This window comes from Schistosoma haematobium, chromosome 1, assembly GCF_000699445.3.
Source record: "Schistosoma haematobium chromosome 1, whole genome shotgun sequence".
Classification (NCBI taxonomy): Eukaryota; Metazoa; Platyhelminthes; class Trematoda; order Strigeidida; family Schistosomatidae; genus Schistosoma; species Schistosoma haematobium.
Window position 1 is genome coordinate 78,416,566 of NC_067196.1, and position 25,749 is coordinate 78,442,314.

At 31.8% G+C, this 25,749-nt stretch overlaps 1 protein-coding gene across 2 annotated transcripts in view; it reads right to left on the bottom strand.

The window, feature by feature from the left end:
- Window positions 1-25,749, bottom strand: part of MS3_00002189 (uncharacterized protein) — a 58,776-nt gene that overhangs the window by 25,560 nt on the left and 7,467 nt on the right. For both annotated transcript variants that reach the window (XM_012940284.2, XM_051209758.1), the window contains 6 exons: window positions 22,845-22,943; window positions 21,831-21,896; window positions 18,213-18,272; window positions 16,961-17,014; window positions 8,344-8,405; window positions 5,245-5,427 (listed from right to left, as the gene is read on the bottom strand). In XM_012940284.2, the coding sequence (XP_012795738.1) occupies window positions 5,245-5,427; window positions 8,344-8,405; window positions 16,961-17,014; window positions 18,213-18,272; window positions 21,831-21,896; window positions 22,845-22,943 (524 nt within the window). The remainder of the gene's footprint in view (window positions 1-5,244; window positions 5,428-8,343; window positions 8,406-16,960; window positions 17,015-18,212; window positions 18,273-21,830; window positions 21,897-22,844; window positions 22,944-25,749) is intronic.

Below are 25,749 nucleotides of genomic sequence, written 5' to 3' on the forward strand. Positions count from 1 at the left end.
TTAATAATCTTCACAAACCCTATACTAATAATTGTAGATGTTAGACTTTTCATTGTTCTTTAAATAATACATATTTGGATAATTAGAATTAGAATTGATTATACTTGGCATATTGCTAACGTTACTGCTAAACAATTTAACTATTGGATTGAAACTTTTTTAAATGATACTTTTACTAGTAAAAATGAAAAAAATGGCAACAAACACCTCCAATTACATTTTTGTAATATATATAAGTGTAATTTCTATATCATAGTTGGAAACCATTAGTTATAGCTTCGTAATATAATCTCTATTTGGCACAGTATTCAATATGATGTCATTTATGTGATGAGTAGGATGAATTAGGTAAATGTAGGAACTGTCCATAAGTTTATATTTTTCCAATATATTCTAAACCATATCAACAAGTTATGAGAGCAAATAATATCGATCTTTCGTAAAAATGACATAGAAAACTATTATGTTTAAAACTACTATCATGTTTTTGAATAGACCAGTAGTTTACAAAAGAGAATATATTAGTTTCCAATTTCAATGTTAGTTACACTAAATATAATAAGAACCTAGAACAATCCAAATTTACATAGGTTGATATTATAGTAAGTTATTTGACGAAAAGTGTTTAATAATGTCAATATATGAAATTATTTATTTACTGTTATCAACTATTTAGATAAAACTAATTGATTAGGTCAGTCAGCAACAATGTAGGACCAGGCACATATATGCATGAATACAAGTTGCCACACCTCACTAGCACAACAAGATGAACACCAAATTCATAAATGTAGTCACTTCAATGATAGTAATATATAAGAGAAATATTGCATATAAGGATATAATACAGGAAGAAGGAATTAGTTGGTAGGGAGAAAGATATGAAGCAAATTTAATCTCACGGTTTAAGAGAGACGGTGATCGATTCTCAGCCATGTCACCCACAGTCTACAACCATTCGTTCCGACAGTCACGCCGACCCCAACCAAGTAGACTGCATCTACCAACATGGTTCAGACTAGAAGTTATTGACTTCAAGGACTGGTTCCATGTCATGATTAGGCCTCCACTAACTTTCTTCCAACCGTCTCCAGCATTAGTCAGCATTACGCGTCGTGGTAATCGGACATCTGTGATCAAATAGTAGCAACTTACGAATATCTTCGACTCTTATTTGCTACGTTTCGCAGCCGTAAATTGAAATAAAACGAACTGCCGCGCAGTATACTCTTTCCTTAGTTGATAGACGGATATCTCGTCTTCGCCATAGGTAACGTAAGTTGGCAAAAGCCAAACGAGCTTTCTAAATCCGTGCAGAGATTTCGTCAAACACCAACCCATTTTTGTGTTATTTATACATAGATGCTGTAGTTCTTTTCTACAATAAATTGCTATAAATATCACTCTCTAGCTTTACGCTTTATAGACATTTTCAACCGTGTCTGTTGTGAAGCAGTAACTCAGTGAAGACGGTGGTGGACGGTCGAGCATTATCGTTGGTCGGTTGACGCTAGACATTAACACCGTTGGATGCCGGCTGAGTGGTCTAGTGGTTAAGCGCTCGCGTGCGAGACTGATGGGTCCTGGGTTCGAAACTCGCTAGACGGGATCGTGGATACACAGTGCCGAGGAGTCCCACAATAGGACGAAACGGCTGTCCAGTGCTTCCAGGTTTTCCATGGTGGTCTAGCTTTAATCGACTCATGAATTCAACTGTTAAGTTTTATTAATCAGTTGGTCAATAAGTTTAGTATAACAATTTTCTTTGAAATCAAAGTAAAAATAATTAATAATTATTTTAGTATCAGAAAAACTAACGATAGTTCTATTTTGTAGACTGTTAATTGGCAGTGGAATCTATGAAGGTTGATTCCATGTATTGACTTCAACCGGACAGTAATATATTTACCAGTTATAAATTTAAAGAGACGTAAACGTGTGTGATATGATTCTTTTTATACAAATAATTAATTTAAGTAATCATAAGTGTAGAAAAAACCTACGATAAGAAAAACTGGTGTAAAACTAGAAAGCATAAAAGTCTGGATATTTTGGCTACAATTTTAAGAAACGCCATGGTTTCGTTGAGTTTATGATATGAACTCGAAGAATAATTACCAAAAATGTAGAATAACATTGTAAATCATTTGGCTAACACCATAGTTACTAAGATATTTTTTCAGTTTTTCTCAAATTGGGATTCTTTAGTAGGAAGAAATACTTATTATGATGTTGTTTGGTTGTGACTAACAATGGAAATAATGAATTTAGGTTTCTGTTAAAAAAAGCTCCACTTAGACTACAATGTTTCTCCTTGTTTAATGCGATAGGCACAAATTCCTTAATTATATTGTTATGCTAGGTTGTAGCTGAATATCTTAAATGTATCTCACATTTGTCATTGGTGTACAAAGACATTCTTTGACAGAAAACTATTAGTTGGACCAATGGATACTGACAATATTATCATCGAAAACATGAAGAAGTTGACTTTTTCTCGTAAGTAAAAACTGATAATAAACATGAATAAATATTGAGTGTCGCATGAGTAGCCAGGGATATGCAAAATTTGCTAAAAATATACTCAGATTTACTAGCTGCTATTTTACTAATGGAATGTCTATCATTACAAATCGGTTTCCTTTAAAGATAGTGTCAAACAGTATATCCGCAATGTGTGCTACACCAACCGATTGATTACTAGCATCCAGTAATATTTATTGTCTAGTTCTCAGATTAGATCTACCATTACAAACTAGCTATGTAATATGGTCACTGAATTAAACAACACTCACTCAGCTGGACATTTTATGTTAGTTTTTATTTTGCTTAAGTTCCATACACAAAGTAAGCCTGATATTCTGTTCAACGATTTGAATCCATTTGGAATGATTTGAAACTGTTTATTTCAAAAAAAGTGATTGAACTTACTAATTTCTATTCATTATCAGTGAATGTTAAGCGAAAACTTTAAATGACGTTAAACTTTACGATTACATGGCCGGATTAAATTAAGTTTTTGAATTCGAATACAGCCTACTTTTCCTTTACGGATTGATTACTTAATTTGTAATCACTAGTAAGTTGTAGTGTAGATTAAAGCAAAGAATAAAAACGAATTTCAAATGAATCTAACTAATTTAGAATCAGACATGATAAAGTCAAACATTATTGTTCAAGTGAATTTCTCTGTTTGTATTATAACAACTTAAGTCACATTTTTATAATACATGGATTGTGGTTAGCAGTGAAGCTGAAGACTGTTTTCCCCATTTAGGACTCTTTGTCTAGCTTATCTGTATTCCGATGTTGGTGTTCAGGCCGAAACTTGAGTCCAGCGCCTTTCTCTCCAAATCATCAACTCGTTGTCTAATAAGTAATTGAGTCCAGATTGCCACCCACTCGTTCAAAAGGCATGACGTCCACAATGTTATAAGTATGGGTTTGAATTGTCCCGTTACTGATATCCAAAAATGAACTGTGATTAGTCTTTGTTTGTATTTGTAAATTCACGAGCAGATTACCCTGATATTACGTCGGCGTTTGAAGCGAAGTTTAACCGGTTCGATTCTTTGTGTAAACATCAACGGTGTAAGTACATCCGGTTGTAGAGTTCCAAATGGGGGGAAAGTTTCATCTTGGATTTCACTGCTAACCGCGGTTCAACTACCCTCAAATTGTGAAACGAAATAGCTATATCAAGGTGATCTTATTGCGATGTATAAATACCAACAAAGTTTGTTCATTATTTGGTTATATTTATTGTGTCAAATATACCAGAAAGCATAATGATTCATGTGAGGATTTTCATGTGCAAAATATATCTATGTGAAATAGGTTGGTAATATTATATCGTGATCACTGAACACACAAGGTTGGTAGAAACTTATGATACTAAACTAACTCAGATTTAAAGTCTGTTGATTTAGCATTTTCGAAGTTTATTAATGGGCTAAGGTGATGATAGATGATAGGCAAAACACTCCGAGACTAGGTTTCATACTAGCTAAGGCGTATCTACACTTATGAGTCACTGAGTAGAAACCATTGTGACCTTGCGCACTCCTCAGTAGATATCAGATCTTACAGTGAGTATCAGGTTCCTGGAGGCCGCTAACAAGTGGTAACTACTATGAACTTGGAGACCAAGGCTTCAGTAATATATTGGCGAAACGGACATTGTAGTTCTAGGTCAAATAGTCTACTAACAATACTGTAACTGATCAATAGATTTCAATCAATACAATGGAGTAGATACTTTAACATTGTGCACTACTTGATGATTAATTAATGTAAATTATATGATATTTATAGCAAAAATTTTTCTTATTTAGATATTCAAGTCAATTAAAAATTTGAGAATTTACTTAAGATAGACTTAGTTTAAAATTCTGAGTTAATAATAAAATACTGCTTCTTTTATATGCATGCATATATATATATATACAAGATGAACACTAAATTCATAAATGTAGTCACTTCAATGATAGTAATATATAAGAGAAATATTGCATATAAGGATATAACACAGGAAGAAAGAATTAGTTGGTAGGAAGAAAGATATGAAGCAAATTTAATCTCACGGTTTAAGAGAGACGGAGAGTGTATACGCGGATGTGACTGTGATCGATTCTCAACTATGTCACCCACAGTCTACAACCATTCGTTCCGACAGTCACGCCGACCCCAACCAAGTAGACTGCATCTACCAACATGGTTCAGACTAGAAGTTATTGACTTCAAGCACTGATGCCACGTTTTGGTTTGGCCTCCCTTAACTTTCTTCCAACCATCTCCAACACCGGTTAGCATTGCACGTCGTGGTAATCGGTGTTCAGACATACGTAACACGTGGCCCAACCATCACAGTCGATGTTGACTCACAACCCCATTAACTGATTTACCATCGTTCCCTAATACCCTGAGTCTAACCTCACTATTACTTACTCGGTGATCCCAGCAGATACAAGCAATATTTCTAAGACATCTGTAGTCAAATACTTCTAAGAGGTAACCTGTTTATGTTTCAGTATAACAAATAAATATAATGATATTAAAACAAAAGTCATTGAACAGTGATCTAAGGTTTCTATTATTAAATGACTCAAAAGTTCAGAATTCAATTTTATGTGTTTGTATAGTTATTAACTTATCTACATGTAATACAACTAGTTTATACATTTTGTTTATTTAAAATGCAATTACAAGAGTAAATAACATATATATGCGTAATATATAACTTACATCGGCAGAAACTTCAAAAGAATTCCCTGTAACGACAGATGAATTTGTTATATTCATAACTGTCGGTGTTTTATGATTTATTTTTGGTGTAGATGAAGCAATTGCCACAGGACTAATATTTCTATTTATAGATGGTGATTCAGATTGTTTACCAAATTGTGTATCATTTTCAATTTTCTCATCCTATTAAAGGTCAATAAAATAATTTAATGTATATAAGTAAATTCCAAGTGAATATTGAAAATTCAAAACCATGTTATATTATATAATAAATAGTCAACTATATATAGTAGGTTCAATTGATATTATTTACTTGAATCTTCACACTGATGTTTAGGACTTCAATTTATCAGTTTCATATTGGCATATATGCATCCTGTGCGTATTGCCTCAATATTGCCTTGATTCACAAGCATTATAACTAAAGATGGATAGTGGCTAGCAGTGGAATCAAGGATACGTGTCTCACCCTATTTGGGATTCGTCAGCTGGATGTGCCTGTATTTCAGAGTTTATATCCACTTTGAGACTTGAACCCTAGTACCGTTCGCTTCAAACGCCATCACGTTATCCACTTAGCTACTGAGTTCTGATAGCCACTTACTTGTGCAATGGAGTGTTTAGAAACGAACGGTACTAGATTCGAGTCCCAGAGTGAATTTGAACTCTGAGATGCAGGTACATCTAGCGCGTCCTGGATTCCATTGCTAGCCACTATCCATCGTTACTTATATATAAAACCATTTAGATATCTATTACTCGTAATAATAATAATAATCATGCATTAATAATTAAGTGTAATACAATAATATTAAAGGAAAAACTTACAGTCGAATATTTCTATTAGATATAAATAATTTTACAACTTTTTATTCTGTTCATAGGGATAAGTGTGATTTTTGTTCACTTAGAACATGTTTCATGTTTATATCGATAAATGAAAATGGAATAATTATCTACTATACTGTGTGTCATCATTACTTTACAGATTATTAGGATTATAAAAGTATATCATTGGTTTTTAATCACAAGATATTGAAATACTATATAGTGTATAAAAGAATCATGTGAATTATTATTGAATTAATTATAATACAATTTTGGATTGAATCACAGCCAAATGAGAAGAAAAAGAAGAAGAAGAAGAAGAAGAAGAGGGATGTTTTGTCTTTAAATATCGTTGTCGATTTATAATAAATAAATTTTAATAGTTGAATTTATGAGTCGATTTAAGCTAGACCATCATTGAAAATCTGGAAGCAGTGGATGACCTTTTCTTCTTAGTATGAGGTTCCTAAGCAGTACACATCTATGATCCTGCATGCTGGATGAATTCATTTATTATAAATTATTACAATATCCACACATTTCTATTCTAATAACAAATACATTTTAATTAAATTAGAGGTAAATTATTAGCTATGAACTCTTGTTTTTAGCACAAAACGTGTAATAAAACTAAATCATCAATTTTTAATGGAGAATATTGTAGTTATTTTAGTTACGTTTTCTTCCAAGTTCCTGAGACATTTTGATTTAAAATAAACAAGAAATGAAGCGATGTTAATCATGATATGATTCCATCGACTATTATAATAAACTCTGCATATATATATGCATGAGCTTCTATAGAGCACTCCAAACAAATGAGCGATAGAAGTTCGAAATCGATAAAATTGTTATTCAATTTAAAGAGTTGAATTATGATATGAATAGGCCAAAATATTCTTCACAGACATCCATCCTAGTTAAGTTCAATAATAATAAAAGTCTACTGTATGATTATATATATGGTCTACTACAAATTAATCCATCTATATTATTTTGATCGATATGCGAACCTTTACTCAAAATATTTTTTTAGTACTCAACTACATGTTTCTTTTGGGTTAACAGGGAAATGATTCATTAAATATCTAATTTGACTCTTCCTTCGTATCTGCGATATCCTTCTTACATCAGGTTATAATCATTTTAAATTTCATATAATTTGAATATTGTTATTGTTGGAACATAACAGAAGGGAATCTGAAGATCATTTAAATTGCTCTCCTCGTATTTTAGTGCAATAGTGAAACAGTGTTTCGTTTTGTGCTTTATTTGCTTTCGTTGCATTTAATTACATTTTTCTCTTTTCTTGAAGACCAATGAGCCGATTTTCTGGTATTAAACATTTAGGTTAACCTCGTTAATGATATTGCTTGAATTCGTTTCTATAGTTCTCCTCTCATCTGTTATTCATAAAGAGTCTGCTAAAAATCTCTTAGTTTTCTGAAAGCATACTGACATACACTAAAGCTGGCTTTATACCAAGCTGACCATTATCATGTAAAAAGTCTTCTAACTACATGGAGTTCCTATTTAATCTTTCATTGAATACATGTGATATTGTTATCTTTGTATTGACATTGCATTGCTGTGATATTTTCTACTTTTTTTAAATCAAAAACGAATATGTAAATATGACTTCAATAGAGAACGATTAGTATAGAAAAATATATTTCAGAAGGAATAACAGTGATCCGTTGATATTCTTCAAATCTCATTGTTCCCATTTAAATACAAATGATCTAGTCTCACGAATGGCTAATCGCGGTTCAACTAATAACAATTCTAATTGTCACCATAAATAACATAACTTCAATTCTCAGGAACAAAGCTAATTGTTTCAGATATACACATTAATACTCTAAGAAAAGTATGTGATATATGTAATTGTTGAGTTGAAAATGGTAGTTATTGTATTTTGGTTCAATGATCATAAGTTATGATTGAACATTGTTCAAGATTTCTAAATAATAATGGGACTAATTTTAAATTTGATAATAAAAGTTATATCACTTAGTAATATGGTAATTAAACTTTGAAAATATCAGTTTCATTGATCAACTTTGTCTTACTACAATAAAAATCAAGTTAAACGTTTAAAGTACTCTATATATTTGGGACTTCATTTCTATAGAATTATTCATTTAAACTTCAGTGATTTTCATATTGAAACATTAACATCTTTAAGAGTTTGTCAAAAAAGAGAAAGATTGAACATTGAAGTTTAAGTAAACTTATAGACTGAAATATAGGATGCTTTTATGAACTTACAGAAGGTTTGAATCGTGGAAAGTGACGATAATTACTTGAATTCCAGTCACTTGAACCATTTTCTATAGAAAAAAGAAAAAAAATATCTTATTGACAAAAGTATTGTATAGTATATGAGATAGAAAACCAAATGTAAATACAAACATATTTTACATAGTGACTAAAAACATGAAGTAATATGTCGTCACAGGTTGATAATCGATATATATCCAGTATAAATCAACGACAATCTGATGTAATTACTTCAATAGTTTAATTTATCATTCAAAAGGTATCCTGAGCATTAAGCTTTAAAGTTTCAAACAGATGTTAACGATTATGTTTTTTATTATGAAAAACACAATTGTATGAAAAAGATAGAAGAAGAATATATGGCAACATTTTGATTTTGAATATAGAGTTGTTTTATCTACGAGACTAAACTTGTAACTACTGATTGTACAATGTTTATGTATGTACGGAGGTAGAACTAACAAATTCTATTTAGAATTGAGCAACATTATTTTCTTTGTATAATCAGTGTAATTCACAGTTTTATTAACACATATAAATAGTCACCAATCTCTACGCGCAAACATTCAGTAAAACAGATAAACCGAATTGCAATTCAATCAGCTGTTGAATATCTATCTTCGTGAAAGATATGTTCAAGTCAATTATTCTCATCCAGATCATATCCACTTCATTATTTCAAATTCCCATAGTAATATTAAATTTAACTTCTTGTTTCCCTATCCTTATTAATCTTACCACTTTCAATCTAATATTATTAGTTGTCAATCCATTTGAGTACAATTTGTAATTTTGTTATACATCACGTTAAAAAAAAGAAAAACAGTAACTAAATGTTTTTCACAATCCTTTTATGTTTATTAAGTAAACTATCCAATAGAATAGATAGTAAACTTAAACTATATAAAGTACAAATACAAGGAAAATATTCATTTCATTTAGTCAATGTATAGGTGTATATGAAATAGAAATTATTCTTACTAAAATTAGTCCCTTTGATAAATTTCGATAAAGTAATAAGAAGACGAAGATTATACATATTAGTGCAATACATTTCGAACAATTTGATCACACAATATATACTTGTTAAGAGCATTTATATATAAGAAAATAAAAGGTCAACTAGACTGGAAACGGGGTAAGAGGAGATAAGGATAATCATAAGAGTAATAATAATACTGTGAACATAATTGGGGCTTTTGAACAAACCAGATCCCAGCGGAGGAAAAAATCAGGAAGTGGATAGGACACACATTGAGGAAAGCACCCAACTGCGTCACAAGACAGGCCCTCACATGGAATCCTCAAGGCCAAAGGAAAAGAGGAAGACCAAAGAACACATTACGCCGAGAAATGGAAATAGACATGAGAAAAATGAACAAGAATTGGATGGAACTAGAAAAGAAGGCCCAGGACAAAGTGGGTTGGGGAATGCTGGTCAGCAGCCTATGCTCCATTGGGAGTAACAGGAGTAAGTAAGTAAGTAAGAACACAATTGAACACCTAATCACTCTGGATAATAAGTCAATATTATCAGGATAGGTTTAAGGTATGAACAAACTGCTTTTGAACACACAAAGGGGGTTTGAATTTTTTTATGGCTAAGGCTTCAATAAACCTTAGTATACACCCTTTTACACTTTTATACAACACCACAAAAGCCGAGTTTAGATCGATCTTGTGACCTGTTTCAATTATATGTTTAGCAATAGAGGTTGATGGATCCTCTGCTCATATTGGGTCATTTGATTGCATTTGTTTCTGCAGCCATTTTGGTAGATGTTCACACACCTTAATATTGAGCTCACGATTGCTCCTCCCTATGTATATGTGACCACATACACATTTAAATTGGTAAACACAGTGGGATGTGACACAATCGTTTTCATGTCTTTTAGATTTTGAATGAAGCATGCACCTTGTTCTTTCTTTGATGATGACCTTTGCTGCACAATACGTTTTATTGATGACTGATTTAAGTCTTTGTTTCTTACTACATTCATCCTACTTGAATTGGTAATACATTTTGTAAATTAATATAACTATAATTTTATATTATCATCTTTTAAATATTCATTAATATAGACATAAATGATTTATTGATTAAGATCATAAACCGATTGATGTTAGATCACCATTAAAAACCTGGAAGTACTAGACGGCCGGTTTTTGGATAAACATCGCTGAGAAGTCCCATAATAGAATGAAACGGCAATCCAGTGTTTCCAAGTTTTCAATGGTAGTCTAACATCAATCGATTCATGATTTCGATCAAAAACTTAATAATCTCCACAACTCTTATAGTGATAAATGCTTTGATTAGAAATATTTTATACATTCCAAGACTGTTTAGTTATTTTCGGTAATCTTCTTTTTTTTTCTTTTTTTCTATGATAAGAAAAAACTACACTGTCAATCAATAAAAGCCAAATAAATAAAGAAAAAATCCAGAAAGAAAAAAATTGATTGATTTTTGTTAACATTTTTTTTCTGAAAAAAGAACAACATAAAGCAAAATTCCACCTTAATAAATCACAGAGGAATGTCATATGTCAGTTTAATGTATCTTTATAATTAATATACGTGAATATATTTTTGTGTGTATGCTTTTATATAAAAAAAAATTTCAGTAGTGCCTAGTGCACAGAAACCAATTTTATCTACATTTGTGAGTGTTTATCAGTTTTTTTTTAATAAAAAAATAGTAAATATTTTGTTGTTTGGTAAGGTTAATCTAAACTTCTAGTTATGTAAATTTCTAATTATTTAACTCTATATAAACTTTAATAAGATATCAGAATGATGGTTTGTGGAAATTTAAGTAATTTCATAGTTGAATTGATGAAAGCGTTTGAAGGATTTCAAGATTACGATGCCTGATACCTGATACTTACGTATGATTGGTTCATAGAGGATTTTAGAGAAAGTGTGATAGTTGAGCAGCTGCAACAGATGGGACAACTGAAAAATTCCTTTGTTTGTGATTGTGGTAATCAAATGACTTGTGAACCTTGTGCAGATTTCAGTGATGATATTGTCTTTCGATGTAATATATGTTGGAGGAAGAAGTTTGCTGGAATAGGATTTTTATCTCTTGATCTAAATTCAGACTAAAGTAAAATATGACAATTGTTGCGAATTGGATCATAAAAGCACCAGTAACACTGGCTGCAGCCGGCTATTACAATATATACGAATGATTGGAGAGCGTACAGATGCTTACATAGACTTGGTTATGTGCATCGTATGGTTATCCACAAGCGTTATTTTGTGGATTCAACAACCGGAGTGCAAACAAACAATTTTGAAGCTATATGGTCGAGGCTGGAAGAGGTTTTGCGACTTTATCATGACTCCAGAGGCCCACTATTATGAAGCAACATATACGATTTCCTCTACCATATGTATTACGATTTCGGAGTATCTGAACCTCTTTTTTAACCTTGACAAGTTGTTGAGTCATTTAGAAAAAGTGTATCCAGTTTAATTCTTTGGTTTTGTATAGTATATTTTTACCCTATACTAAGTGTTTTCTGACTGGTTATTATTTCTAAAGGTCACTAAAGATTAGTTCAAAGGTCGTCCATAAATTATAGTCTCGCCGTTGAATTCATGAGTCAATTAAAGCTAGACCACCATTGAAACCTTGGAAGCAGTGGATAACTGTTTCGTTCTAATATGGGACTACTCAGCAGTGCGCATCCACGATTCCGCACACGAGACTCGAATCCAGGACCTTCAATCTCTCGCGCGAACGCTTAACTTTTAGATCACTAATTCGGCATCCAACGGTGTTAATGTTTAACTCCACTTATTGTCCACCATCGTCTTCAGTGAGTAACTGCTTCATAACAGACATGATTGAACTCCACTGATGGACTAGCTTAAATCGATTGATGAATTCAACTATTAGTGGAGAAATATTCATTAATTTCTTTAACTTTAGCCAATTTATAATGAAATATTTAATGAAGAAATAAAAACGTTACTAAAGGTTGTTATATAAAAGTAAGAAAATGTAAACTAACCAAGAAAATTCAAAAATAATTGAATAATATTGTAATCATTGATAAATAGTAAGTAGCCAATGTAACATAAAAGATAGATGATTGAACAGTTACAGAATTAAGATAACATACGGTAAATTTTGAAAAATAAGTTGTGTATCATCATAAAACGAATAGAAAACAAAAAAATTAGGATATAAGCACAAAGAAATGGCACAATGAATAAATTGTTTTGATGTAAGAAGATAACAAAGTTGAATATATGATAGTGACTAAGATTATGATAGAAACTGTGTTCATTTGACAATATTTTGTATACTTATAACAATAGATTGAATAATTTTATACAATTAGATCCCTTGATAAATTTAGACTGAGCAAGAATAACAAAGTTTTCAATCTATTAGTTTAGTTTACAGTTTCTTATCAGTTGTATACAACCTAGAATTACAATTAAATGTATAACTATTAGGGCAGTTGGACGATCTAGACTTCGCAGATGATCTGGCCCTATTATCGCAAACGCAACAACAAATGCAGGAGAAGACGACCAGTGTAGCAGCAGCCTCAGTAGCAGTAGGTCTCAATATACACAAAGGGAAAAGCAAGATTCTCTGATACAACACAGAATGCACCAATCCAATCACAATTGACGGAGAAGATTTGGAAGATGTAAAAACCTTTACATATTTGGGCAGCATCATTGATGAACAGGGTGGATCTGATGCAGACGTGAAAGCGCGGATCCGCAAAGCAAGAGCAGCATATTCACAACTGAAGAACATCTGTAACTCAAAACAACTCTCAACCAATACCAAGGTCAGGATTTTCAATACAAATGTCAAGACAGTTCTACTGTATGAGGTGGAAGTCTGCAGAACTACGAAACCCATCATCCAGAAGATACACGTGTTTAGTAATAGCTGACTACACAAAATACTTCGAATTGTATGTTTAGACACTATCAGCAACAACCTACTATGGGAGAGAACAAAGCAGACCCAATTGAGGAAGAAATCAGGAAGAGGCACTGGAAGTGGACAGGACACACATTAAGGAAAGCACCGAACTGCGTCACAAGGCGAACCCTCACATGAAATCCTCAAGGCCAAAGGAGGAGAAGAGGAAGACCAAAGAACACATTACATCAAGAAATGTAGGCAGACATGAGAAAAGAATTGACGAAGATTGGATAGAACTGTAAAGGAAGGCCGAGAAGAGAGTGGCTTCGAGAATGCTGGTCAGTGACCTTTGCTCCATTAGGAGTAACAGGAGTAAGTAAGTAAGTACGTAAGCAAGTAAGTATAACTATTAAAAGACAGATATATGAATGAAGAATATTCTTTTCAATAAATTCTTATCAGGTTCTACAATTATATATATCCGAATTAATAGTTCAAAAAGTGATCAGGTTTATGGCAAAGTACATCATTTAAAATTATAATATGTAAATCAACGATTGTTTGTAATATAAAATAAAATCGTTAATGAACAGCTTGAACGTACAGATTAAGTAAATGATTTGGTCGAGAAGAAAATTTACTTTGCTGAATTCACTTTTCCTTATTTAATGACACTATGAGTTATTTTAATTATCTAAATAATTAATTTTTTTTTATTGAAATCATGAGTCGATTGAAGCTAGACCGCCATGGAAAACCTGTAAGCACGTAACAATCTCCACAACCCCTAAAATGATAATTATCATGTGCTCACTAGTGACTAGCTTCGTGAGCAAATTCCCAGAGTTCTGGTGAGAAGTCGTGACCAGTGGAGCTAATCCGTGTTGGGTACAAACAGGTGTCTACCTCAGTACAATGGAAAATAGTTGGGGTTAGACATTAACGCCGTTGGATGCCGGCCCAGTGGTCTGGTTGGTTAAGCGCTTGGCGTGAGACTGATAGGTCCTGGGTTCGGACGCGGGGTCGTGGATGCGCACTGCTGAGGAGTCCCATACTAGGACGAGACGGCCGTCCAGTGCTTCCAGGTTTTCCATGGTCGTCTAGCTCCAAATGGCTCATGATTTCAATCAAAAACTTAACAATCTCCACGACCCCTAAACTGATAAATCATTAATGTTTGAGTGAAACGTTAACTTGAGTGAGCTTATACGTATAAATAAAATTGTAGGATTAATTATTAGAACAAATATGGTTAATATGAGGTGAAAGAGATATTAATGTAATTATAAATCAGAAAGTACGTAATATGTAATATAATATGAATTGGGCGCGAATTATTACATAAAGGTGGATAAATTTCTCAAGAAGGTTAGCAGGTGTAATAGTAGTACAATTGTTAATAATAGTAATAATAATGATAAGATGTGTGGATAAGTCTAACCTATAAAAATGAACCTCAATCAAATTATAAAAATGATTACTAATTAGTTGGACTCAAAGTTGGCCAGGGTCAAAGGAGTGGTTGAACATATTTTGTTCGGACGTAAAGCTTCGACTTTTTGATTCAAATAGTTATTGCTTCAGGTGTCTGAAGGATTCTCAATCTGACGGTTTTAGGCAGATTTTTGTTAATGCGATATATTATTGTGAATGATTGCTGCATGTTAGCTCTATGGCCCGTTTGTACTAAATGAGCTAAAATCGAGCTATTAACTATACCTATGCTTAGCCATACTAGGAGCTGTCAACGAACCCGAAAATACAAATTCTTAGAACATCTTCCAGTATAACTTGTTCCACAGGAGCAGTTTAAACGATAGATATAGAAAGCAGTGGCTAATCTAGGCAATTTAGCTTTCAATCTCGGAGTGACCATCGGATGAATAGGAAATAATAATTATGGTTTGGCTGCATTATAGGTTCTTTGGATTGTTCTGTGCAACTTGAGTATTAGCATTTCGCTGGTTGTATCGCCTCTAAATTTCAGGCGCATAAACAGTAGCATTTTCCGCACAGTTAGGCCTTCTTTATGCTCTCTTTTCTTGGCTAAATGTTTATTTATAAACAACTCAGAATATCCATTTTCCCAGGGTAGTATGCAGTGCCTTTGTTTTTTCCAATCACATCTACAGAGCATATGGTCTTTATTCTATAATGAAGTGTCGTAATCAGGTTCATTATATATTGTAGAGTAACAAAATTAAAGGACTTTTTATATTGGCCAGTTTAAGTAGTTTTCTTTTTTAAGTTTCTTCTTAGTACCTCATCTATTCTACTTGTAAGTAGAACGTCTAGAAGGGTTATTCCACCTCTTTTTTATGGGGCGATGAACTTCATTAAATCGCTTAAGTGTTTCTATCCGGTCAGTATGGTCGCTACGAAGGACGAACGTATCGTCCACATGTCGACATCACGATGAAAACTTGTCAATCTAGTGTGCTAGTGGACTATTTTCTGGTTTAGCGAGAAGAGTAGGGATACAAAGTGCATAGAAAAACTTAGCGAAAAACAATGTGAATTTATATGCTGGTAAGTCATAATGCAGAGTTGAATAAGTGTTGTAGTTACTAGTAATCATAATGAAGATAAAAGAGGCTATGAAAAGTCAATGGAATAAATAAGTGATTGGGTAATCGCTCAACATGATAAAGAATAAAATAAATAAATGTATCAGGATATGTATGGGAATAGGATTGAATAGAAATTTAAAGTTAATAACGTTTGTTAGATAAACACCAGTCACCATGGGAGGTGAAGGCTAATCACACTTTTCTTTTGTATACGTAGGTCAGGTCACAAACGTTTTGAGTGATCGCCACTGCAAAACGGAGTAAGATTGGTGTTCTTTGTTTGTTAATTATTTTGAATACATTGCTAACATTCACTTCGCGTCCACTATCCAAAAGGTGCACTTGTGAAGACTAGTCGTCCTCAGTAGTAGATTGCCAGGATCATGTTCAGAAAAATCAGGAGAGGCCCTTATATTTGTTCTCTCTGTAAAGTTGTCTCTTAAGGCACATGTAAACCTACTGCGTTTGAAAAGCATTTTTCACATTTCAAGTGACTGTAAACCATGAGTCTGTTATGACTGAAAGACAAACTTGAATAAGATTAACTACCATTTTATGCCTCATTTTATCCTTTTTTTAAAACAATTTTGCTTCCAATGAGTATAGTGTTATCGGCTTGTTATAAAGTGATAAGTATATCAATAATAAAGAGTGTTTTAGAATTACATTACAAATAAATAAGCGTTTCATACTTATTATTCAAAATAATCATCTCATCTAACTATATATATATATAGCACTTCAATTAATGATAATTACTGTTTAAATGATGACACTTGCTTGACGATGCAAAAGGTTTTAGGTAATCTTTTTCTGCTTAGTTAAGAATATCAGCTGCTCATTTGAAAACATGTTAGAAAAACCTTGTTTTAACAAGATAAATTTTTCAACAAGTACAAGGAAATGGTGTTGTAGAATACAGGGTTATTCTCAAGAGATAATTAATGTGTGGATAATCTAAAATTTATACTGATTTTATATTATGGGATAAAAATAGATAGTCCATATTCCGAACTAAACAAATTTGTAATATTATATAAAGATACAAAGGTATTCTTCTAAATTTACGATAAATAAACAATTAATAGATTAGTTCAAAGTAACGTGAAATTTATAAATTACTTACCATAGCTAAAAGAATCAGTGCAATTGAATGAACCTGCTTTCACTATTTTCGCATCTAAACATGTAAAGTATTGACATATTAACTCAAGAGATAAGTAAATATGTTACTGATAAGTTATATTTCATTCATGATAAATTAAATACTTTTTAAAACGAATAAGAATGTTGTACGTTGTTTTGAATACGTATGTCTATTTATTGACTCATAGGATTGAATACAATCGACAAGGAAAAAATAAATTATTGAAAATGGTGGATTTTATAGTAATTTCAATAGTTGAGATCATGAGTCAATTTAAGTCAAACCACCATGGAAAACCTGGAAGCACTCAATTGACGTTTCATTCTATTGTGGGACTTCTTAGCAGTGCGCATCCAGGATTCTGCTTCGCGAGATTCGTCCGCGCACGAGACAGAAGATCCTGGTTTCGGATCTCGCGAGGCGGGACCGTGGATGCGCATTGCTGAAGAGTTTCACAATAGGATGAAACGGCTGTTCAGTGCTTCCAGGTTTTTTATGGTAGTCTAGCTTCAATCAACTCATGATCTCAGCTATTGAAATGGTAGATTTCTTGAAAATCATTTGAATAGTTATAGTTTGTCAGGATGGTCAGCAGTAACGAACAAAGTGTGAATAAACAACTTTTCATAAAAACGGAAAACACTGCATAACACAGTATGGTTCACTTAAAAGACAAAATATAGTATAACTAATCTAAAAACTTTATCATTTTCTAGAATAACATGAGAGGACTAAATTAATTCACTAAGTACTCGTATTAACGTCAGTTATATATATATATATACGCGCATTGAAGACAACCAGATCTTTATTACTTAGTGATCAATCTGTTTGTAAATATCTCAGTACCATAGGATGTCATTTGGGACCTGAATAACTCAGTCATAACGTTTATGATAGTGAAGTCGACTGACAGGAATCTGAATCTCCAAAGGAGAGCCATTTCCCTCAGAATTACAGGTACGCCTAGCACGAAACTTATGCTCAGGATTTCCTGCCAACTACCTAATATTTCAGCATAGTACCCTATATAGAGAGTCGTTTTGTCCAATGATCACACTGTGAATCAGTCTATGGGATTCAGTTGGTGTAATTAAAGACTAGGAAAACATGATATTGGTCTTAATTTAGTGATCAATGAGCTGTGCAACCAAAACTGAGGCTTGACTGAAAATCGATTCTTCGTTTAAAGACTCATTTTAACATAGTCAACAACGTAGTTAGAACTTACTCTGTTTGGTGCTAGAATGATCATAGTATGAATATCGGCGGTCTTTTTGTGAATAATCCTCTGTATGTAGAGAAAAAGAGAAAAAACTATAAATACAGTGGTACATAATTCATATGATAATAGAACTTTCTGATCATTACTCTTAATTATATCCTTTTTCAATGCTCTGTATTAAGAAAGATTGATAAATTCACAAGCTTTATTATCAATCGCTTAGCATGATTCATGGCACAAATACTACTCACAAAGGAAAATTCATATTTTTAGTGAGTTCTTTCTTTTTTTAACGGAATGGTCATATTCGTGCATAAGGTGACAAGATCTACTCCATTGGTTGATATGTTTATTGAAGCAAATAAATACGCGATGAGGTCAATGATGGTTGATAAACAAGAGGGGATTCTATTAATTCAAAGACCTCGTAACTAATCGTGGCTGTAAACTTGAATCTACTGTTTTTGGAAAACTATTCAAGTTTCCAAACATTGAATACCATTTTGATGGAAGTTTTGATTAAATTTGATATTTTAGTTACACTACTTATAAGTAACTGAAATCAGATGATTGTATAATTTGTGAAACGGTGTTTTCGATGTAAATAATTTCTATTTTGTGAAGATGAATATTAATTCAGTGTTTAATCATTGCCAGTATTAAACCCGATAAAAAAAGGAACATAAAAAGCTATACTTTGAATGTTGAAATATTCAGTTTAGTAAACAGGCTATGATTTCATGTTTCATATTTATAAATGCATAACATTACTGGTACAACTGAGCATTTTAGTGTTTTATGGAGATACTTGTTATCACCTTTAGATTTTAAATATTCACTAGGTTGAAGAAGCACAACAGTCAGCAAGTAGAAAATCAAAATATAAATTTCTCATATATAGTTATGAATATTCAGAGCAGTATGACATAAACAGAACAAGTTCAGATCATTGTTAATAGCTTTTATTCTGAATGATGGTAATTTAAATTTCAACAGTTGAGACCATGAGTCAATTGAAGCTAGAAGACCATGGAAAACCTGGAAGCATTGGACAACCGTTTCGTCATACTGTAGGACTCTTCAGCAGTGTTCGTCCACGATCCTGCTCGCGGGATTTGAACACAGGACCTGCCGGTCTCTCATGCGAGTGCTCAACCACTAGACCACCGAGCCGGCATCCAGCGGTGTTAATGTCTAACTTCAATTAATCCACGAAATTGAGGGACTCATCCACCATTGTAATCAGTGAGTTACTATCTCACAACTGGGTTCGAGTCCCGTGAGCGAGACCGTGGATGCGCACTGTGGAAGAGTCTCATAGTAGAACGAAACGGCCGTCCAGTGCTTCCAAGTTTTCCATAATGATTTGACTCATAATCTCAACTATTGAAATTAATTTTTAATTAATATTCGATTAAAATGATTAGGCAATCTATGATTATCAGTTTTGCTCTTGGCAACGCTCATATTCAATATGTATTTACTTGGTATAAAAGTTAATTTTGTGTTAAAAGGAATTATTCGAGATAAAAACTTAAATGAATATACATCATGAATGATCATCAATCCTATGGATAACATTCCTTATGTTTGACAGATTCATTCATTATCATACTTCACTGAATGTGTGTATCTGAAAAATTCATTTATATTCATCATTTTTGTGTTATTTCAATAGTTCAGATCATTAGTCCATTGAAGTTATGTTATGTTTGATATGATTACAAACAATATACAAATCTATAATTCTCTACTACTCACACTTTATATTAACAAAATAATCATTTTTATTTACATTGGATGAAATTTTCGAGACATTATCGACAAAAAATAAAAACTTTTAAAATGTTTCATACCTTTACTTAGAAACTATAAACGCACCTTTTAATTTTATAGAAACTGCACATATGGTTAAAATTCAATCATTGCCAAATCAATATTTAATTCAAGGTCATTAAATAATCAATCAGAGCACTAGTTACTAAAAACTCTCTTTTGATTACTTTTAAATTAACCCACATTTACTATCAACAACAAAAATTAAAACTAATGATTGTTTAGATTTCTATTGTTTTCTATTCACAATAAACATTGACATCAGACATAGTTTACATCATATTTTAACAGTCAGTATTACTGTGAATAAATATGAAATTGGTAATCGATAGAGAAAGACTATAGTAAGCATTGAACGAGAAGATATTGTCATATTGTAAAGTAAGCTCTGAATACATAGGTATCGCATTGATTTACCTATTAACTGGTCAGTTTTAATTGGGATATCAAAGTAACTATTGTTTGTGATATTCATATTAATCCATACTCTATCGTGTTTTAATGACAGACATTACATTTAACCTTTTTTCAATATCTTATAAAGCAAATTACGTGTTTCTTTAATCCAGATCAATTTTTTAATGTTAGATGTTTGGTAAACACTTGAGTTTTCCACTCATGTAATAATAATAATAATGTCAATTCGGCGCGAAATATTTTGTGGCAGAAAACAATCCTCGGAACTAATTATGCATCATTACAACAAATTTCTCCTGAACATAGGTTTCCATTGTAATGGATTAAAACTTATTTTAAAAATATTTTTCTCGCTCACCATCTTCCATTTGTATTCAGTCATTAAAGTTCTTTATCAAGTTAGCCGTTGTAACTATTTTTTTCCTCCATCATACACAAGATGCTTGAGTTTCAACATGTTTATCTCTCGTTTTTTCCAAAGAATGAATATGAACGAAAATATCTCAAGAAATTCAGTGTTTGTGCTTGAGATTTTTGGTATTTAGCATCACAGTAACTTGAAATCGACAACCTTCAACCATCACCTCATCTTAACATACTTCATGCGATGAAGAGTCACCTAGACTAGTGGCCACAGTGCAAACTGATCTATAGAATTCCGTTTTCATCTGACACACAGGACATGGTCACGACCCAGTGACCAGTCAATGGTAAATAAACTAAAGTCCTACGGGAGGTGATTTGTTGCCTGAATAGCTCAGTGCTGACGTCTCTAACTGTGAAACTGGGTGATAAGAGATCGGATTCACCAGAGAGTATCAGTTCTCCCAAGGTTACAGGTACAACATGAAGACGAGTGCTATGTAACACTGAACCTAGGTCCATTTATCACCTAACAACTTGTGATCACATTATGGTCCCGTGTGGATATATACAATCAAGAGTTATAATTACTAAGCTTAAGCCAATCTAAAAAGATTAGGTTGATTGAAATGTTATAACAGTTGAAAAATCGATGGTCGAAACACTTGAGAAAACTGTCTTCTATAGCCATTCATTATGTACAACGTTTTGCATCTCGAAATTCGTGAATAATAAAAAGTTTTAATTCTAAACGTTTTCTAGGTTGTTTTGACGAACCCTGCATATAATATAAACATGGTGCATGATATGCAGAACCATTGTTTTCAAATGATTTGTAATATTCTTTTAGTTTACAAGCAGCTGATGGAAAGTAACGTAATAAATGAATTAATATTTATTCTGATACTATTACTGTACATGTTTTAAAACAAATTAATTATATGATTACAAATGATAAAAGTGTGAATTAAAAGTACTTTACTATTGAAGTTACTTATATGTACTTACCATCTGTGTCAGTTAATGTATCACTGAGATTAATATTACTATAGGCTTTCCTAGTAGATTGTTCAGCTAATGAAAAAAAATAAACAGAAATGAACACAAAAAAACTGTATCAACGCTAAAAGATAAGACAAATTGTGTTACTTAGTTATTAGCAATAGGTTGTATTGTTTTTTAATCAATCTCTTTTAGGATAAATGAGATAAAGCATCTAAATGAAACATCAAAGAAAGGTGTATCATTCAGTGAAATGACTTTTTAAAAAAAAATAATTTCATTCTGCAAATTTGTGCGTTGCTTTTCAAAATAACATTCATTTGTTAAACATTGTAACAATGAAATAAAATAGGAAATTTCATAGTTTTGTAACAATTCCTCCATTTAAATGCAGCCTACATTGCTTAATAAATTCAGCTAGACAACCGTCGGAAACTATGGAGTAGTCGATAATGATCTCATCCTAGTCCTAGACTCCTCAAGGTTTAAGCTAAAATGATGATTTAGGCAATCATGATAACAATGTTTTTGACAGTTGAAGAATCATGCCTTCACATATTTTTGTCAGTGTTTCAGTGTATGTATTAGAAACATTAAACAACGATGTAAATTATTGTTATTGTTTGACAACCATCTTTGAGATCATTTATCAGATAACACTTAGTTATGACACTATGTTACGCTATTTTAGTCAGCTTATAGTGAACGAGATCACAGATGAGGGACATTCGAATATATTAGAACACGAAATTACAGAACATTTTACCAAAGTCTGAGAACCATACAGTAAATACTTATTTCGCAAAATATCAATCAGTTATCTAAAACTTGACTATTCCTTTTGAAAATATCAGTCAGTCGTCTTAAACTTCATTATTCCTGCATTTTCAAAACCAATTGCTTTCTGTTCCCATTCTTTTCTTTTCGACCTCCTGTTGTCAGACATTCTGACCCTGACTATCGTTACATACTGCTACTTTCGATATCAGTAGCACACACCACAAGCTCTTTATTACTTACCGAGATTTCCATAAGCTTTTCTTGCACTGGGCGGCAATCCAAAATCAAACAGTTTTTCACGGTCGTTTGGATGAGTAGACGGGGTACTGGACAAGTGATCTATAGAGTTTAAAAAAAATGAAAACATAAAATGTAACCAACACATGTAGAATAGAAACACCCTTATAATATGCTAAAACTATGTTTGTTTCATCAAAGCTAAAATGAAACAACTTTTCACCACTAACTGATTTCTTATCTTTTTTCAATCAATGTTAGATCATGACAAAACTAATCTTCAGATTGAAATTGATTAGTTAATTTAAAAAAGTGATCGATTAAAACTATGCAAAATATTAAAAAGTGTCCCTGGTTACTATGATTACAATATCACAAACATAATATATCCTTCTGTTTTTATTTTGTGTTCTCTTGTCAATATTTTATTTAACCATAGGCTAATAATAAATTGGCATCGGATAACAATCGTAACAAACTTATTTTTATACAACCATGTAACATTCACTCAAATCAGAATAGAAGAATTTCTTATGAAATCAATTTTTAAAAAAAGTCAAATGTTTCATTTCTCTCTATTTTAAGCTTTATGTTACTTTTTTTTTCATTTCTAACTTCTATTATTCTGATAAATTTTTGTTGTTGTTGTTGTTATGGTTGGAATGTTAGAGATTCAATATTTCTATTATTACTGTTTGTTATATATCTCGAAGATTGTTTTAAAAACGAATGGTTATCAAGAATAATAATAATAATAATAGTAATAATGGTAATAATAATAATAATATTAAATGTAATGAAAATAATTTACTACTGACTCTTATTTGACATTTGATCTCATAAATGTATATGCGTTTCTGATAATGCTTATATGAGTATGGTATGTTTAGGTATATGTATAGAATAGCGTATATACAGTTTATATTACTGATTTTTAAGACAGTACAATTAATCAACATCTATATGATTATTATAGCATGGTTAATATAATAAGAAAGTAATTGAAATAGTAAATTAATTGACTTATTGATTAATTGATAAGTAATTAAATAAAATAAACTAATTAAATATTTGATTTCCTTTATTAGATTTAATGAATTCTATAATTTAGTTAATATTTATTTATCTTTGTATAGAAAAATAAACATTAGTTTAAATTATGTATAGTAAACAATTTTCAACAATAATGATAATGGTAGTATCAGTATGAAGATATTTGATATTTATTTCTGGCAATGTTACTTTTTAGTGAATACTGTTAATAAAATATCAGAAGAGGTTATTTGTTAAGATTATAGTCATTTCAATAGTTGAGATCATGAGTCAATTGAAGTTAAACCACCATGGAAAACCTAGAAGCACTGAATGGCTGTTGCATTCTATTGTGGAGCTCCTCAGTAGTGAGCGTCCACGATTTTGCCGCGCGAGACCGAAGATCTTGGTTTTGAATCTCGCGAGGCAAGATCGTAGATGAGCACTGCTGAGGAGTCCTACAATAAGACAAAACGGTTGTTCAGTGCTTCCAGGTTTTTTATGGTGGTCTAGCTTCAATTGACTCATGATCTCAACTATTCAAATTATCTGATAATGGTACATAACTTATTATATAAATTTATGGAAGGAAAACTCTAGTTATTATAGGATTCACATATGCCTACTGATCATTGGATCAGTACAAAAATATATTTTCTAACAAAATGAATGGTAATAAAAGACTGATAAACTGATTGATTTAACACTCTAAGACTTCATATATATATATATATATGAGTATACAGAAATTCTTCTTTGAAACATGATATTCCATAGACAGTCTGTTTACATTATTTTCATAATGTCATCTCACTACTAAAAAATAACCCAATCAAATACATGTCTTCAGTATTTTCTGCCATTACTTTATAATTAAATGGAGAATTGTTAAGCCAGAACACTAATAATGGTTATTATGGTAGTCAGTAAATTAGAGGAGTTCAGTGAAAGTAAATATGATGTGATATGAAATATACAAACGCTTTTGTAATCACAATTTTTTGTTTGCTTGAAACATGTATATAGGTCAATTAGACAAAGAACGCTTTACCTTATATAGATAAAATGAGCTCCGGGAAATTAAACTAAGTTACATATGATCTCAACATTCAAACAAATATAGACTAAGCTTTATCACTATATTCCCTGTTATGATTATTTCCATAGGAGAATATTTAGAAGTTATTTTGTAGCCATTATTAGATATAAGATATAAACCTGTATATATTCGTTTAGACAGTCAGTATTTCTCACTTTTAGAATTAGAGATGATCTCGGTGCTCATATACCAGAATCAAAAATTCAGTCAATACATGATATCATGACGAATCAATGGTTCTAGTGAAGTTTTTTTTAAAAGTTCATTTACTTGTGAGTATTATGCATTGAATAAGCAATAATCATCAGAAAATCCAAATTGATTTTATCCATAAAACAACCACTTATGCAGTCATGAATTTCATAAAGATTTAACAGAGTGATAATGCGATGTTTGCTAGTAAAAGGAAATAACTCGCTCTCTATTCATAGATGTGTTAGTTCAGTTCATGTGATTTGCACACATTAGAAATTAGAACAAAACGTTACAGTGTGAGTTACAGACTGGCAATTAATAGGTGGTAAAGTGAGTCTCGAATTGTGTTTATGTGATCATTTTTAGTATATCGAATATACTAAAATATGTCACGTAGCTGTTTTTAATTATACAAATTTAAGAAAACTTGAAAAAGTCTGAGAACTCCGATATCCGTCTATTCGATTTGATCGATAGTTGTTGTGTAACTTTGAAAAATTAATATTTCACAACAACATCTCAAAGGTGTTGCGATTGTGCTATTAACAGGTTGGTCCTACTTCAAACTATTAAAAAAGCACG